General features: G+C 30.3%; 1 protein-coding gene across 1 annotated transcript; it reads right to left on the reverse strand.

Moving 5' to 3' along the window:
• Positions 1-3855: 3855 nt before the first annotated feature.
• LOC132716342 (anti-sigma-I factor RsgI-like) lies at positions 3856-5128 on the reverse strand. The gene is made up of 2 exons (XM_060699601.1): positions 4861-5128; positions 3856-4772 (listed from the first exon to the last, which is right to left on the reverse strand). The coding sequence occupies exons 1-2, from the start codon at positions 5126-5128 to the stop codon at positions 3856-3858; spliced, it is 1185 nt and encodes a 394-aa protein (XP_060555584.1).
• Between the last annotated feature and the right edge of the window lie 13506 nt (positions 5129-18634).

Below are 18634 nucleotides of genomic sequence, written 5' to 3' on the forward strand. Positions count from 1 at the left end.
CACAACTAGACTTGATACTGATCATTCCTGTAAAGTTTGGATGAAATTGCACCAGTAGTTTATGAGGGGTAGTCCGGACAAGTTTTGTGACGGACGGACGGACAGACGGACAGACAGACGGACAGACGGACAGACAGACGACGGAGAAGTGATCCCTATATGTCGCCACTACTCCGTAGAGGCGACACAAAAATAGCAAAAATTAAAAATACTAAAAGAAATGTGTTATTAAAACTAAGTAAATATACATGTGCAATTAAAAGTAACAGTCTACACTTAAAACTAACTGTATAGAAGATTCGATCTCATATTTAATATTGAGAAACAGGTTTTGGCACTTTCTCTAACAATATTATTATTAGATAGAACAAATTCAAATTTTTGATCATCATTCCAATTGTGAAACTCATGATTAATTTTAACAGCTTCTTCATATAAACTATTTCTTATGGTTTGATATGTAGAACATTCCAATAAGACATGTTTTTCTGTTTCAACTGCATTTTTACAAATAGGACATAGTCTAGCATTAACAGGCATATTTTCATATCGCCCCGTTTCTAAACGTATAGGCGCAACACCACATCTGAATTTAGCTAGAGCTGATCTGTGTTTAGCAGGAATATTACTTGTAGATACATACATTTCTGTTTCATAATCTTGTTTGAAAACTTTATATGATCTTAGTTTATTACGACCATTTCTACTTGGACCAGACATATTATTAATACTGTTTTTCCAACTAGCTATATAAATGTTCATAGTTTTTTCTTCCACATTGCTACAAAACACTTTAGATGACATATTACTACAATTCATTAAAAAGTCATCAAGATCTAAACTAGACATGTGAGCGTTATACATAAATTGCCAGTTTTTACATCTAGAATTACTTTTATTTCTACATGCCATGAAAATCTTATAGTTCAGTCGATTTGTATCCATGGTGCATAATCTATGCCACTGTTGGGAGACAGATCGCCATTGCTTTACATGCGGAGGACGCCATGCAGTTTCACCATATAAAGCTGCCGTGGGAGTGTACTTTCCAACTCCAAGGAAGAACCTTATTGCACGATTCTGTACGGCATTTATACAGGTGTAAGATTTTATACCCCAAATTGATGCAGCATATGAAATTACAGGCCAGACAGTGCTGTCATATAATTTATTTCATTTGTTTTGCTTTAGCAATTAGCAGTCCTAAGGCTCTGCTGGCACTTTGAGCAACAGATTTAGCAGTCAAATCAAAGTCAAGAAATTCATTGAGCATTAAACCAAGGTATGTATACTGACCAACCACCTTTAAAAAGTGGTCTCCACATTTAAAGCAACAATCCGATCTGCCAACCGACTGTGGACGAAAATGTACTATATTACTTTTTTCTGGGTTAACAATCATTGTATTGGAAGAACACCAGTCTGCTAAAACATTTAACATATATTGAAGGTCTGCTTCATTTGCAGCTATGAGCACAATATCGTCAGCATATAATAAAATACAAACTAATTCGTTATTTATAGTAACGCCTTTACCAATGTTTTTCATTTTTAGAACTAAATCGTTTATGAACATGTTAAAAAGAATAGGTGATAACGAACAACCTTGACGAAGACCAGAGTTAGTTTCAAACCAGTCTGTATATAGACCATTTATTCGTACCCTGGTTGACATGGACTTATTCAAGGATTGTAAAGCATTGAGCATATTTCCATTAATCCCTAATTCAAATAGTTTTTTCCATAATAGACTTCTATTAATAAAATCATAAGCTTTACGAAAATCAATAAAGGCGCAAAAAGTAGATAATTTATGCTTTTTCCTCGTGTCAATAATATTGGACAAGGATGAGATATGGTCAACAGTGCTCCTATGTTTTCTGAAACCATTTTGCTCATCTGCTAAAATATTATTAGATTCCGAATATGATGAAAGCCTGTTATTCAAAATCGAACAATATAATTTATACATGGAGCAAGAAAGTGCTATTCCTCTATATGATAAAGGGTCTCGAGGGTCATTCGTGCTAGATTTGGGTATGGGAGTTATTATCACTTTTCCCCAATCTGAAGGCACAATTCCTTTTTTGAAACAAATATTATATAGAATATGTAAAAAAAAATGAAACTGAACAATTGTTTCTAAAAATGTCAATTGGAATATTATCAAATCCATTAGCTTTACCAAGTTTTGCCTGCTATATTGCCTTACGGACTTCTTCAATGGAAATATTAACATTAAGCTCATGAAAGACGTTATTTTCAACCTGGTTATTCGACATGTTTATATTATTTTCCAGAAGATTATTAGATTGTAATATATCAGTATCAGGTCTATTAAAAAGGTTACTAAAATTTTTCTTCCATTTTTCAAGCACAATATGTACATCACAAGAAACATCACCATTTTCAGTAACAACCTCCATAGGAATAAACTTTTTCTTGGCCTGAGCGACGCCTACCCTACCTATAGTTTTCCAAAATTCTTGTTGGTTGTTATTACAATTGGACACCAAATTCTTTTGGAAATCAATCCAATGTAAACGTTTACTCTTTTGGACCTCACGATTAAAATCTTTCCGTACCAAAATAAAGGCTGTTTTAAAAACTTTTTAACAGAAGCTTGTTTACATTTTAACCAGTTATTTTCTTTCTCACACATAGAATTCCATAGACGGGATAGGTTGTCGTTCCACCATGGTTTACCAAGTTGCCGTTTTTTATTTGAAGTACCATTAGAACAGACTTTAACAGATTTATAATTTAAAATATCGTACATTTCCCGTCTTAATATACTACATAAATCTGAATAAACATTATCTATATCATTCTGAGATTGTAAACTCTGTTCTAGTTTAAAAATAGTACTATGAATATTATGTATTTATAACAATGTCTTCACTTAAAAAAAAATTTCCGGTACCTGCCTAACATAAAATTTATCATAACTAGATGAGGATATACTATTATAACTATCAACGTAATTAACATTACCCATGTTGCCTGACAAATTAGAAGGTATCAAGCTTGACAAATCAAGAGTCCAAGATATAATTGAATGGTCTGGAATTGAACTTGGCGATAAACCAGTTGTTTTACTAACATCTGTAACTATTTGTGTTGCTCTTAAAACATTAAAATCCTTAAAAATATTTAAAAATTCTTGACTAACTATACAATAATCTACCACGTACTGCACAACCCTTTGTAGAAATTGATGTGTAATCATTTTGTATGGTATTTCTCCCATTTAGAAGACACATGCTGCTATCTATAAGAAACTGAATTAGTTTATCGCCATACATATTTGATGTAAAATCTACAACTTTCCTTTCAGGTATAACATCTATGCCTTCAATAAAATCATTATTATCTCCAATACGTGCATTAAAATCTCCACATAAAAATATTAAACCATCATTTTGGTACACATATATACTAGATAACAAATGATCAAAATAATCATTGACATCTATTTGTCTAGATGAATTGTTTGGTGGTAAGTAACAAACACAAGTGTGAAAAACATATCTTGCATATTTATGTTCAAATCTGAGCCATAAAATTCCATCACAATTATTATCAACAGCTGTTACATCAAAGTCGACCATCAATTGCTCTTTTATTAAAAAACCAACACCCCGAACCCGTTTTAGCATTTATATGTAGTTTTTTGCGGTTGTTACCAAACCAAATATAACCTTGTATATTTATAATTGAATTTCCTTTTAAATGAGTTTCAGCTAAAGCTAAAATATCTAAATCTAAACACAATGTACAATGTTTTCTCAGTATGTGATTATCACTCTCAACATTATTGTTCCATCCATTAATGTTCCAAAACCCGGCAGAAACCTATGCGTAACTGCCATTATTGCCTCTTCCATTGAATCGCCCTCGATTTCCTCCATGATGACCTCGGTTTCCTCCACGACCACCTCCTCTTCTCTGAAAATTATGTTGTGAACTGTTATTTCCATTGTTATTTTGCCGATTACCATTTTGATTATGATGTCCTTGATAATTAGAGTTATTTGCACTATTTGTTACAGAATTTACTGTCTCACTATTTGATGCATAATTTGATCTACTAAAAGTGGCATTATTGCCCTTAAAAGCAGAGGGGGCATTACTGCCCATTGACGTTCTGCTTCTTGGAGATGAATTAAACACTCTGTTACATTTTACAATAAGTGATCCACCTTTGTTTATCGCATTCACCAACATTCTGAGATAACCATTGGCCAGACGTTCTTCCTTAGATTGATCTGGATGAATAAACACATTTTTGCATGGAGTTTCTCTCAATATAGTTTTAGCTTTTAGTACTTTGTTGCATGCTTCTGCATTTTGTAGTTTAGCTATTACTATTCCAGGCATTATATTGTCATTGTTATTGGAGTTAGAAATTCTATGTGCTGATATCACCTGAATATCATTCAGTTTGAGATGGTCTTTATTTATAGATTTTACCTTTTTCAATATGTTTTCGTTCACAGACTCTGGTAACTTTCTTATTACTATATTTGTTGACCTGTCCTCAGAAATTGACTTTTCTGTATCTAAAGCTTGTACCGTGTCTGTCAAAGAGTTTACTTTACCACTTAAGGTGTCAAGTTCACCATTCATGTCAGCACGGAGGGTATCAATCCTTTCATCGATGGATTTAGTAATTCGTTTTGTTTCAATGTTCATGCATTTGTCTAGCAGTTGAGCTAATCTATCTGATAGCTTATCTGATATACGTTTTTCTAGTTCTGCTTCAAGTTTATCTAATCATTCTGTGAGATTAGAGTTTACTGTTATTATCTCTGATTTTATCTCATCTCTGATCCAAAATTATGTCAAAATTGAAATTACTCACTTCTCTATCTTTTGTATGTTTGTTCTGGAGTCCTTTGTTCGTTGTTTCACCATATAGAGTCCTCCTTGCATGTCCCAAAACACGAGTAGACATTTCTGTAGAGCTTGGCTTCATTTTCTTTGAAATGGTTTCATTCGACACCTCCATATCATCAGTATCAGAAAAATGACGTTTTCTAGCTGACAATGGTAAAAAGTTTATCTGCACCAGATGAGACGAAGGTAAGACGTCGTCAACATAAGCCTGAGCTGCATTCGCATCCATTTTAATCAATACACAAATGCCGTAATATACAAAAATCAAGTAATTTTACCAGTGTCCCCTTTCGAGTGTTCTGTGGTTTAAATCAATTTATTTAACGTCACAGTTCAACGAATTATCTTTACTATATACAGTTCTCAGTTCAATGCTTCATATACCTTCTTAAATCAAATCTTTGGTTGAAGTGTAGCTGAGTTTAGGTTTATTTTCTGAACACTTCCTGGTTTGAAAAAATATTCCTGATATACAAAAATGCCCGCTGCGCCGAACACTCAGTCTGTTACCTCAATTTACATATATAAATACACCCTTGACATCTAAACACAATATCGTCGGTATTAATGACCTCTGTTGCAGGTTTCTACACAACTTTGTTGTCTGCTTCTTGTTTATTATTAATTGAATTTTGATATTTTTGTGCTCCCGCTTTTCCATAATGGCGACTTTCAAGCTTTACTGGTAAAGGAAGACCTCAGCTGTCCATTTATGCATTATTTCAGGCATAAACGGACATCTGAGTAGAATCATAGACGTCCCGTAAGATAGCGATATAAGCAAGGGGTTTGAACCACTCGTCCATGGCCTGTCTCAAAATACGTAAGAAAAGCAAATACGTTGAATAATAATACAAAAATACTGCGCCAAAGAAAAGTAAAGTGGTTTAATTAAGGACAATATTTTGATAATAATCTTTTCATATACATAATAAATAACAAAAAATAAATTTTACGGATTGAGTAGGGAAAAACTGTTTGAAACCTCCTCTTCGTTATGAGTATTTCACAAATAAATGGTACAACGTATGTATTCTATAAACTAAATATATTTTCTGCTTACGACTGTCACAGTAATTAAAAGGGCAAAACTGATTTGGTTTATAGTACGAAATAAGTTGTAAATATGTAAAATAAGATTATTCAAAAAGAGTAGAAGTGGTAAAAGGGAGAAATAAGATGAAGAAATAAAAGGAAAAAAGTGACATAACTATTAGTTCGAGCAGGTTTTTTATCAGTCTTATCTGAAATGTATCTGGGTAAAAACTGAAATCATTGATTTAGAAGTGATTAATGATAAATATATTTAGTTTATAGAATACTAGGTTTAAAAGACCGAAACAAATATTGATGGATGATGTATATGTTCACATCTAGAGCGCTATCGACTAGTTTATAGCATTGTTCTGACCTTTTGTATAATGTTGGGGAGCAGAACGTACATCACAGCATAAAGTCTTGGCAAGTTTACAGCAAGAGATAACTGTTATTGTTTGTATCGCTGTAAGAAACAACCAAGCACAAATGATCAGTGAAATAACTTATTCATTTTTAACATAATAGCTAAATACTCAATATATGGTAAAACAGAAATATTGAAAGCAAAAATTAATAACACAATAATACCGTTACTTAAATCATATTACAAAAAAATCTTTTTAAAATATGGCCAAAAGTTAGAACTTACAAAGGCCTATTACCCAGCATAATTTACAACCAAAAACACTTCAACAAATCAGTTCGTGCCATGACACTTGTGTTAAATATAACAATTCGATGCACATTTAAACGGAAACATTCCTGAATCAAGACCTTTACTTTAAAGTAAAACAGGAATCATTCTTTAAAAAGTGTTTTGCGGTTTTACATTTTGGACATACAAGTGTATTAATCAGTGCATTCACGAGATAAGTCAGGTCATTGATTGGCGAGGTTTATTCTACCAAATACATTCAGCATCTTCACACCGATGATTTCTTTATTTTATATACTTTCTTTATCAGATAGCGCAGATTATTTTAAACTTACAGGTTTTACATTGTAACATAATAGAAAATACGAATACAAAAATGGATTGTTAAAATAATCTTCCATATGAGACGTGTTACTTGGTGTTAATGTAAACATGTTGTCGAGATAATTATTAGACCTGAATCGCGACACAATCATTGTTATACACGCATTCTATGAATATTCGGCACACTGACGTATGTTCAAAATACCGTAAAATATCACCTTTTTGTTCTGATCTGAATTGAATAACTCTTAAATCTTACTATGAACTTTTTCTTCTCAAAATTATACTTGTTCAGCAATATTAAAACTATTTGCATGATTGTTTGATTTTTATTTCCATATTTTTATTTCCATAAAACATAGAACGAAAAACTCCTTTGTAATTATTGATTTTCTATCAGTCGTACTATATATTTCAGTAATCTATTGTATAGCATGTTATATAGCAGATAACTCACATTTCAATTGTTAATCTTTACTACACCCACAAGTTAGAGAAATATCCGAGAAATGGCAACATGTCTCGGAAGCGATACTCTTGATATGGTGAAAGTTCTGGGATCCACAGTCTCCACATTGTCAAATGAAAATTGTGACTTTTTACTTGACAAAAAGCGGGGATGCAATCTAATTCAAATTGCCGGGCATTAAGCACATTTTTTATAATTTTTATTTTTTCCTGCTAATTAGAACAGTTTTGAAAACATAGTAAACATAGAATATAAAAAAGCTTTTATAAAATAAGTAATATCATTATAACTACCTTTTCATCGATCTCAAAATATATTCTCCACACAAAAATTCAATCTTTGGAAGTTGTGAGGTGCACATGATTTGAAATCAGCAACCTTAAGCAATTTGCTACATAAGTCGGCTTTATCAACATGAACGTTTACATCCACGTGACAAACAGATAGTGCTATATTTTGATTGGTAAGTATTGACAAGAGGAATTCAACAACCATTTTTAGCATTGTACATTATCATAAGATAAGACATGCACTGAAAACAAATGAAATACGTTTTCAGTTAATTAATTTATGCCATATATTACCATCATGTAGGTTACAAAATGTAACCTTATTTTATCACTATACACATGTAATGACCCTTAGACCCTTAGCAGTATGCAATTCCTAAGCTTAGTATGTAAGTATAAATCTGTTAAAATCAAGAATAAATTATTAAGCTAACATATATGCAATTGAAAAGTTGTAACATTCTTGACGGGTAGATACCCTCTGACATAGAAATGCCAAACACAATCACTGTTATCATATTGAATAATGTATTCACCTTCTTAAATTATATTCATTAAAGGCCCCAAGAATGTTAAATTTTTTATTTCTCAAAAACTTTTTATTTTTAGTATCTTGTTACAGTTTCCAAAAACACAAAACAACAACAACAACAACAAAAAAACGTACTCATGTACTAAAATACTCAACTTTAGATGTACAGAATAGAACATTTATGTGGCATTGAATTAGTTTCTCAAATGAAGAAGTATTGGCAAGTGTATGAAAATCTAATTTCGAAATTTCGCTCAAACGGTATAAATAGTATTTTTGCGCGTTCTATTAGGGAACAAAGTAGTTATTTGTCGTCAGTCATTTACATTATTAATACTTCAGGAAGAGTACTGATTAATCGCTTATTTTCAAAATGAGTTTGCAATGGTTATGTGACGAGTAAAGGACTACACAGGTAGATCTGGAATAGCGTTGTTGTGTTCATTATTGTAAAGGTCGCTCACTTTTTTTAAATGGAAAGTGAATTGAAAGACTTGCAAAATTGTGATAATTGAAAATCCCAAAATAAATTCTCAATGATATTAGTAATTTACAAAGTCACTTTTCAAGCATCAAACTTATTTATTATGGCTGATTATTGATTTTTGTTTCGATGTAAACATATTATGTAGAAAATCATCTTAGATATTGAGAGTAGCATCAACATTAGGAGAGACATATTTTCAATCATGTTTCAATCAAAACCGATAAAATGCATTTTGTTTTAAAATATTCTTCATTTCCTTACGTGTGTTTAGTTATGTCGTTGTTAAAGGGAATTCTTTTTGATAGGACGGGCCGAAAATATTATATAGAAATTTGTATCCTATTTGATGTAAATAACCTGAATACAAATAACATGTTTGCCAAATTTCAGATACGTTTACTATTCATATAATTGTTTGAAATATACATTGTAAGTTTGATAACGGATCGCACAATTCTATGTCATATTTTGAAACATCCTTTTGTTTTATGTGTTATTAACACACATATAAACATTTGTGATTTGTTAAGGCCAAACTTAAACAAAAAGTAATGAGAAAAATCAATATTAGTACCTAATCAGTCAAATGTATTCATGTAAGATGCTGAATGTTTACAAATGATAGAAGAAAGTTTGCCTATGAAAAGAAATATTTTTTGCGCGTTCAAATATGTGCGAATAATTTCATTTCGCAAAAATCGCAAATATTTCCACGTCGCAAAATTTACCACTTATACAGTATACTATCACCAGCAATTTTATATTATTACAGGACTATTGAGCATTTAAGTTAATCACAAAGTCTTGACTGTTGCTATAATCACGATCGAGATATATCATGTTTCATGGAAAGAAATTCACTTGGACTGTGTTAAGATTGTGATCGATGTTGTCTAAGAATTTACAATATACCTCATTAATCATTGTTTCTTTTGGTCTTTACATCTCCTCCTACAATGTTTTGATGAATATATTTGCCACATTTTGGATATTGGTGCTTACAAAGACGAAAGATAAACGAAAGTAGTTCGGTAAGTAGAACAAAAGAGTACTTGAGCTGAATAAAGTAATATGTTTCAACACTTGACAATTTAATTGACGATGTTTCACATTTAATTTATATGAATGGTTGATATGACTTAAAAATAGACTATGTATAGATGATCAACATATTGAAACAGATTGAACAATTTCGGCATTCGGTTCATTGGTAAAGACGTCAGGCATTTTTTAATTTCCTTGTTAATTTGCAATCTTTACGGTCAAAATCAATAATTATGTTAATAATTAATGGTTTAACTGTAACAAATAATGAACGCATTCATTCAAGTACTAATTTAATTGATTTAACCGTGTTTTCTTTGACTTAATTTCTTTTCTTTTTTCTTGTATTAAACCTAAAGTCTTTTTTAAAGAACATATATTTTTTCACAAATTTATTAACAATGTTTTACAGTAGGTGAAGTCATGAAAACTTAATAATACATAATAAATAAGGCTAGCATATTTAGGATGCAAATGTCTGAAATATAATTGCAATCCACTCATTTACGTCATACAATGATAATACATGTATTTTTTGTATTAAATATAAGTAGGACGTTTGGTTTTACCATGAAGTTTCATGAATAATAGTACTTTCAATAATATAAATGAACATAAAGAAATAAAATCCAATTAAAAACGTAGACACATTTCAATACCGTGTAACGTGTTTTGATAGAAGAGAAGAGTTTTAAACGTTACTTTTCAAAAATATTTATGTATATATAACCATCGTATGAAATCAGGCAATTAGAGCCATATATAATCCACATAACGCGAACAAACAAACATGGAAGTTATAGATTGTCAAAACAAAACAAAAATCCAAGAACAACAACAAGAACAACAAGAACAACAACAACAACACAGAATCAACATTCACACACGCATAAAATTAGTTCGAAAGAAAATGAAACTATAAGACATACATGGTGTCCAATAATTTTGACGTCCATACTCACTATTGGTAATACATTTCCTTCATTAATTATCGTTTAGAGACAGCTGGTCCGCAATTAATGAAAAACATTCAGTATAAGGGCATTATTTACACGTGACAAGTGACGATAAAACAGCTGTACCAGGACTTGAGGGAATGTGAACGTCTAGACAAGACCTATCTTATTATAAATTGAAGAAATATACTACTCGTTATTTTGATACATAGAGAATTCTATACAAGGCAAGTTATATTATTCTATCTTTCAAGCCGTAACAGGAAATAGAGCTTTTATCCTGCACATGTTACAGGTATAAATTAACGTAAATTTTCACTTATAAACTTTCCAGAAATTAGTACTTACATGTATGCCATTTTAGTCCGTATATCTGTCCATTGCCTTTAAAGCTGTTAGTACATAATGAAATATTTATAATGGAATAGTAATGTAAAATGCAAAAGGAAATGTTTATTTGTAATTTGAATTTACACCCGGACTATCGCCTTTCGATTATAATCATTGATTTTTAGGAAACCACTTCATAATCCATGTAATGAAATATAAAATATATTATTTTCAATCACATGGGAAGATGTTCCAGGGATGCAGTATTTCACTTATAATGGATATTCCTGAACACTAATGAAACCTCAAATTTCCTAAAATCATATGTGGTTCTTCAATACTTGAAGCAAAAATGATTGTACGTAACCGTTAATTGTATGAAACGCACGTATTTTTTGTGCAATTGTATCAGAATTCGTAACATTTTTGTTCAAAGAAAAATAAAATAAATATTGCTGACTTTCATTGTTTCTTAAAATCTGATGATGATCTTTTACATTTTTCTTTTCTAATATTTTGTAGAACGATGATTATTTTTAAGTAATGAAGATAAACGATAGTGACCATTGAATTTATGGTACATAATGGTTAATGCACAAGGCCTTTGATACCACCAATTGTTGGTGGCACTAAGTTTCAGTCTCACAAACATTGCATTTTTCCAAAACCTTCAGCGACCTTAATCACACGTCTTAAGTCATCTGATATTTTTGTGAATGTAAAAGTAGACACAATTCACCAAATGGCCTGAATATAATATGATTCATTCTTCAATTGTTGTAACCAAAGATCAATAATGGACATATAAAACAATGAGATAATGATTTAAATGTTCAAATGTAGTCAAAGAGAAATAACAGACATGATATACTCATTGAGATAATGATTTATTCTCAAATTGTAGTCATCAAAGAGCATTAAAGAACGTAAAAAACATTAAGATATGGTATTTTCTCTAATTGTAGTCATCAAAGATAAATTATTGGGCATATAAAGCATTGAGTAAACGATTTATTCTCCAATTGTTATCATCAAGACATAAATGACATACAAAATATTGAGATAATGTTTTGTTCTCCAGTTGTCATCATCAATAAAAAGAGATAAAAGACATACGAAACATTTATTCAAATAATAGTCATCAAATATATTTATAAAGTTCATATTATAAATTTTATACAACACTGTTTTGTATTTATCCGAGAGATACTAATGATACCTTCAATAATTGAAATATATATGTTGATGTTTATTAATGCTTTTATATGAATTTTTTATTAGAATATATTTATTTCGTTGTACTGCCTGGTGTATGTTGTAAATGTTTTCATTTTTCTTTAAAACTATATAACTAACAAATGAATATGCCAAGTTGAAGTTTTTAGAATATGTTCAAATTATTTTATCAAAACTAATCTCCTTTCTTTGGCTTTGAAATCTTTCGTGAAGATACCTAGATAACACAGTCATTGGTACATATAAAATAACCTTCGTAATTATTTGTTTTCCGGAACACACAACTGATTCGGATAACATGGGAGAATGCACCAGGGAATATTTGCACACGTTTAAAGTCTGATTGTGTCTTCACAATCAAAATAAATGAGCTGTAAACAAACCAATTCTAACACCTTTGAGAAACATCACTAATCTAGAACGTGCTGACAAATTGCTGACTGATTCTGTTATTAAGATCCAACATTTTCCTTCTAGGGTGTTTGCAAGATTTAGCCAAATTAAATGAAAAATGTATTAATTGAGCACTTACTATAACTAAAGGATATCGTCTTAAATACGTAGGAAAAGCCAGTACGTTGAATGATAAAGCAGAAAGAGTGCACCAAAGAAAAAAGTAGTTTATTTTAATCATAATACTTTCATTTTTGATTGATTGATTTATTTGTGTATATATATATGTCATATTACAAAACAAATTAAGACAATTTATCACAGTTATATCTATCACATTGTTTTTAACACAGTAATTAATTGAAAACTAATAACTTTACATTCATAATTAAATCAAAGATCTTGTTGACTTCAAGACAATATATACAACACAGGATAACCCATGAAAGTTCAATATAAAATAGAGAACTTATTTCCAATGGGGTCCTTTGATGGTAAAGAATATATTTTCTTGAGAACTGGCATTCAGGTCCATACTTAGAGATGATATACTGGACTGATGTTAAATTTCTAAGATCAAATAATATTAATTTCTATTGCACATTATGTTAATTACATATATCACATATTTGCAGGAATAATACTATGAATATGACTAGTTACACACCAATGAAAGATATCTATTTATATATATCACAAAACCAATCACAAGATACATATAAAACATACTATATTGATTAAAACAATTATCTCTAAAACTAATAAAAAATAAAATCAGCTTGTTCAAATTGTTTCATATTTTTGCTTAGTTCAGCTTTTACTTTCTTTTTAAAGTTAAAAAAGTTACTTTCCTTTTTAATATCAAGTGGGAGCATGTTCCAATCCCTAATACCCTGGTAAAAAAATGTACTTTTTGTAAAACTATTAACATGGGGTATATGAAAGTTCCCGATACTGTTTCTACTATTATAACAATGAACATCAGACTTTAAAGAAAAGTTATCATACATATAAGATGGACACTTTTTATTAAATATTTTGTGTACATGATTAAGTCTTAACTGCATGACTCTATTTTCTATATTAAGCCACCCAATACTGCTAAAATCAATAACTTTCAATGATTTTCTAGAGGAATAACCATGAATATAACGAACAACTTTGTTTTGTGCTACTTGAAGTTTATGTTTAAGTTGTTTAGTAAGGCCACTATACCAAGATGAGCTGGCATAATCGAAGTGACACTGTATTAAAGAGTTACATAATAGTTTTCTTAGCTCCATATTCAAACTGTTGCCTTGTCTGTACAAAAATTTTAATCGAGAGTTTACTTTTTGTACTATATTATCAACAATAGAAGTGGCTGAGAGATCATTATCCAAGATAGAACCGAGATACTTTACTGATGGCTGAGATTGTATGATGTGATTATTACAGTGTATTTTAAACTGCTCTAGTTTTGACAATTTCCTCTTAGAACTAAAAATAATACATTCTGTTTTACCAAGATGTAATGATAGCTTATTATCAACAAGCCATTTACTACAATTTTCTAGTTCCTTACCCAAAACATTACAAATAACATCTGGATCTTTATGTGAATATAAAATTGCACTATCATCTGCATAAAGAATAAGCTTACATTTTTTGCTAATACTAATACTCATATCATTGACATAACATAGAAACAATAGAGGACCCAATATACTTCCCTGAGGAACACCACATGTAATATTCATAGCTTCGGACATAGTATTATTTACATTTACAATTTGACTACGACCAGTTAAATAAGATTGAAACCATTCTACTGACTCCACACCCATTTTATGTAACTTTCTACACAAGATGTCATGGTCCACAGTGTCAAACGCCTTTTGTAAATCTAACATAATCATACCGGTGAGCAGTCCTTTAGAAGTTTGACTTTTAACATGGTCAGTGAGATGGATTAGGCAGGAGTCAGTACAATAATTACATCTAAAACCACTTTGTAATTCATATAATAGTCCCTGCTTAACTAAAAAAATTTCTAACTGATTATATACAGTTCTTTCTAAGATTTTTGAAACAATAGATAAAATACTGACAGGTCTATAGTTGGAAACATCAGATCTGTTATTCTTTTTTGAATAATGGTTTGACTTTAGCACATTTCAGTTCATTTGGAACTGATTTAGATGTAATGGAATTATTCACTAAAAAGGTAATATGTATCTTTAAAAATTGTGCAGCATCTTTAGGAAATTTTGCTGGAATTTCATCTAATCCTGTGCTTTTAGAAAAATTTAATTTACAAAGCTCTTTATATATATATATTCTTCACTAACAGTATGTAATTAAAATCTATTTCCATCTGGATTTCTGTTCTTATAGAATTCTTTAAAGATGTCTGATTCTACAGAAAAAAGGTTAAATGGATTTGGCAATTTATCCACCAAAACAGAAGCAACAGTAGTAAAAAACTGATTAAAATGACAAGCAATTTTTGTTGGTTCAAAACAATTTTCATCATCTATGTTAAGTACAATATTTGGTGAAGATTTGGTTTTTTTACTGTAACCAAGGTCTTTTAATTGAGACCACAATTTCTTTGGATTATATTTATTTTCTTGTAATTGATGTGAGATGTATCCAGACTTAGCTTTTTTTATCTGTCTCTGTATTAAATTTCATATGCATTATAAAGTACATTAAGTTTGCGTATTGCGTATGAGGGTAAAAAAACAACTTTAAAATATAAACCTCTTCGTAATCAGTATTTCACAAATTATATATAAATATAAATAAATGGTAGCAAAATATCCATAAATATACCATTTCTTCTTTGTACTTGCGTTCTCACGTATACGTAATATTTCTTTTATTAAACATCCATGCATTTCATTAAAATTCATAACGGTAATTTAAAGGGCAAATATACTGATTTGTATACGTAAATGTTAACTTAGTTAAACTTCACTTTTAATTCATTTAAACAAAAAAAGTCAATAATTATGAAATGTGGATAGTAGGAGTAGTAAAAGAAAGAAGTAAGAAAAAGATATAAGGGGAAACAAATAACATAGCTACAATGGATTCGAGCAGTTTTTATCAGTCTTATCTGAAATGTATCTGGGTAAAAACTGAAATCATTGATTTGGAAGTGATTAATGATAAATATCAGAAATATATCAGTAGGAAATACTAGGTTTAAAAGACCGGAACAAATATTGATGGATGATGTATATGTTCACATCTAGAGCGCTATCGTCACAGCATAAAGTCTCGCAAGAGATTAACAGTTATTGTATATAAGCCAGCAATAATGAAACTAAAACAATTAGATATATAAACTGATATAATTTGTTCTGATGAAAAAATTTATTGTTTGACAGGTCATATATTTTCATATTTTCTTCAGTTATGACAACTGGAGCTTTCTGTCCTTATTTTGAGTTTGTATTTGAACTGTTTCATCTGAACATGTAATGTCACTTGTATTATAAATATTTTGTTTAACAATCCAAATATTTTCCTGTGAAAATGCACGTTTCTCTTTCTTTTGTTAAGATGATTTTTTATGTTTCACATGTTTTTTTATGCCAATTTTCCTACAGATGAAGGCACGTTAGACCTCAGAAACATATTTTTTCCCTTCTATACATGAGTTTTATTATGTTTTGTTTATCATGAAGTAGCACTGAATGTGAATCTATTTGTCATAAAAGTAGCAAAATGTAAACAAAGTAGTATTTTGACTTCCAAAAAAGAACTAAATCGCTATAATTACACTAATTGCCAAAAATCAACAGAAACAAAAAAAAATGTTTCAGGTAATTGGCCAATGGGTAATGTTTTTTTTTTTAATTATTTTAAACAAAAATTAAAAATCTGTTAAGAAACAAAAAATGCATTTCTTTGGCATAATGTGCATTTCAAACTAATATTGCTATATGTTTACATGAATTGATTTGTAAACTTTGATGCGCATTTGAATTAAACATTCCTAATTTAGGAGCGGTACTATGAAATAAAACAGGAATAAAAGAAAACTTAGAGTTTTACGTTATAGACATTATCATGGTCATTGACTAATAAAATTTATTATACCAAATATATACAGCATCTTAAAACTGGTGATTTCTTTTTTTTATAAACATTCTACTTCCTTTAAAAGACAGATTGCTCATGTGTTTAAAAGTAATTCCACTGAGGTGAACGAATATAAAAATGCCTTCTCGAGACTTGTGTACCATTTGATGTGTATCTATATGCAAGACATTTCAGAACATTTAATCATTCCGTTTTCTCAGTATTCTTTAATGGCAAGATATGAGAAGCTTTACAATGCCTTTCTCTTAAACCGGGCTAAAAAAGGTGCAGAAAAAGATAAATTTTACTCTTTATTCCTTCATTACCTTTTGCAGATATTTTTAATATTAGTAATCATTTGCGTGAAGTTTTGGACTTTTTAACCGCAGGGAGCTACTGTCATCATAATGATTTTACATTGTAACATAATGAAACATAAATGCAATAAAATAATTGTAGAAATGATTTAATAAGAATAATAATAAGAAGTAATTCTAAATATTTTTGTGTTATTAACACGCCGTCCAGATAACAATCAATGTACCATATAACGAACCGACTCCCGACACAATTATTGTAGTGCACGTATGCTATAAATGAAACAGGAACACATGTTCAAATCACCGTAAATGTTATTGTTTCGTATTATGTATAGTAGACAATCAATTTTGTATGAAATATGTTCCAGAAAGTTGAGAACTATGAACATCTTAATAACATGTATATCAATTCTAATCAATACTCTTTGGAATATTTAAGCTATTTATATGATTGCTTCAAATTAAAATTTGTTTTCATAAAAAAAGGAATAAAACTTATTTTGTATTTTGATTTTCAAAATGCGAGTCACATAAATTGATCATCATTTCCGGAAACTAATAAAAAGCAAGTAATAAAGCAGATCTTTTATGTGTAAGATATTACTATTAAGAATGAAAAAGTATAATATGGAGATAATCCCAGGATCCATGGCCCAAAGTTATGAATTACGAAATAAAGCTTTATTCAGAAATCACTTCCTCATGGATTTAGATAATGTAGAAATATGTTGATGTGAAGGACTGAAGTAAACATCTATTTAAACAATTATATATTATTTTAAGCATCATAACAGAAAAAAACATACCACATATAATGAAATGCGTTTTGTTTGTTTGTTTGTTTGTTTGTTTTGGGTTTTACGTCACATCGACACAGTATAGGTCATATCGCGACGTTCCAGCTTTACCTGTGGAGGAAGACCTCAGGTGCCCTTCCGTGCATTATTTCAGACACGAACGGGCACCTGAGTAGAACCACCGACGTTCCGTAAGCTAGCTGGATAGCTTCCTCACATGAAAGAATCCAAAGTCCCTGTCGGGATTCGAGGGGCGAGTGATTTGAAGTCAACGACCTTAACCACTCGGCCACGGACGCCCCGAAATGCGTTTTGTCAAAAATCAGTTATCATTTATTACAATCATATAGTATTCAATAGTGAAACCTTATTTTACCACTATGTATTAGTATTAATACTCTTAGCAGTATGCTAAGAATGTCAGTATAAATCTGTTTAAGGCAAGAACAAATATTAAGCTAATGTATCCAATATTCTAGTATGTAATTGAAAAGTTGAAACATGCATGTACTGGCGGATACCCACTACCACAGAAATTGTCTTAACCCTAACTGTCAGTTTAATTATATTTTTCCTAATTGTTCACAACCGCTTGTTTTCATAGGCCAAACATAATTATTGTTATGATATAGAAAAAATGAATTTCTCTTGTATTTTCTTCAATATTTTTCTTAGAAATACATACAAGATATATAAAACATCTGAAATACTGACATGTTTAAAACTGTTTCACATTTTTGTAGAGCCTGTAACATCAAATGTTTGTTGTGTATATTTCACAGATATATTA

Source organism: Ruditapes philippinarum, unplaced genomic scaffold (assembly GCF_026571515.1).
Source record: "Ruditapes philippinarum isolate M1 unplaced genomic scaffold, ASM2657151v2 ctg81_1_1_1_1, whole genome shotgun sequence".
Lineage (NCBI taxonomy): Eukaryota > Metazoa > Mollusca > Bivalvia > Venerida > Veneridae > Ruditapes > Ruditapes philippinarum.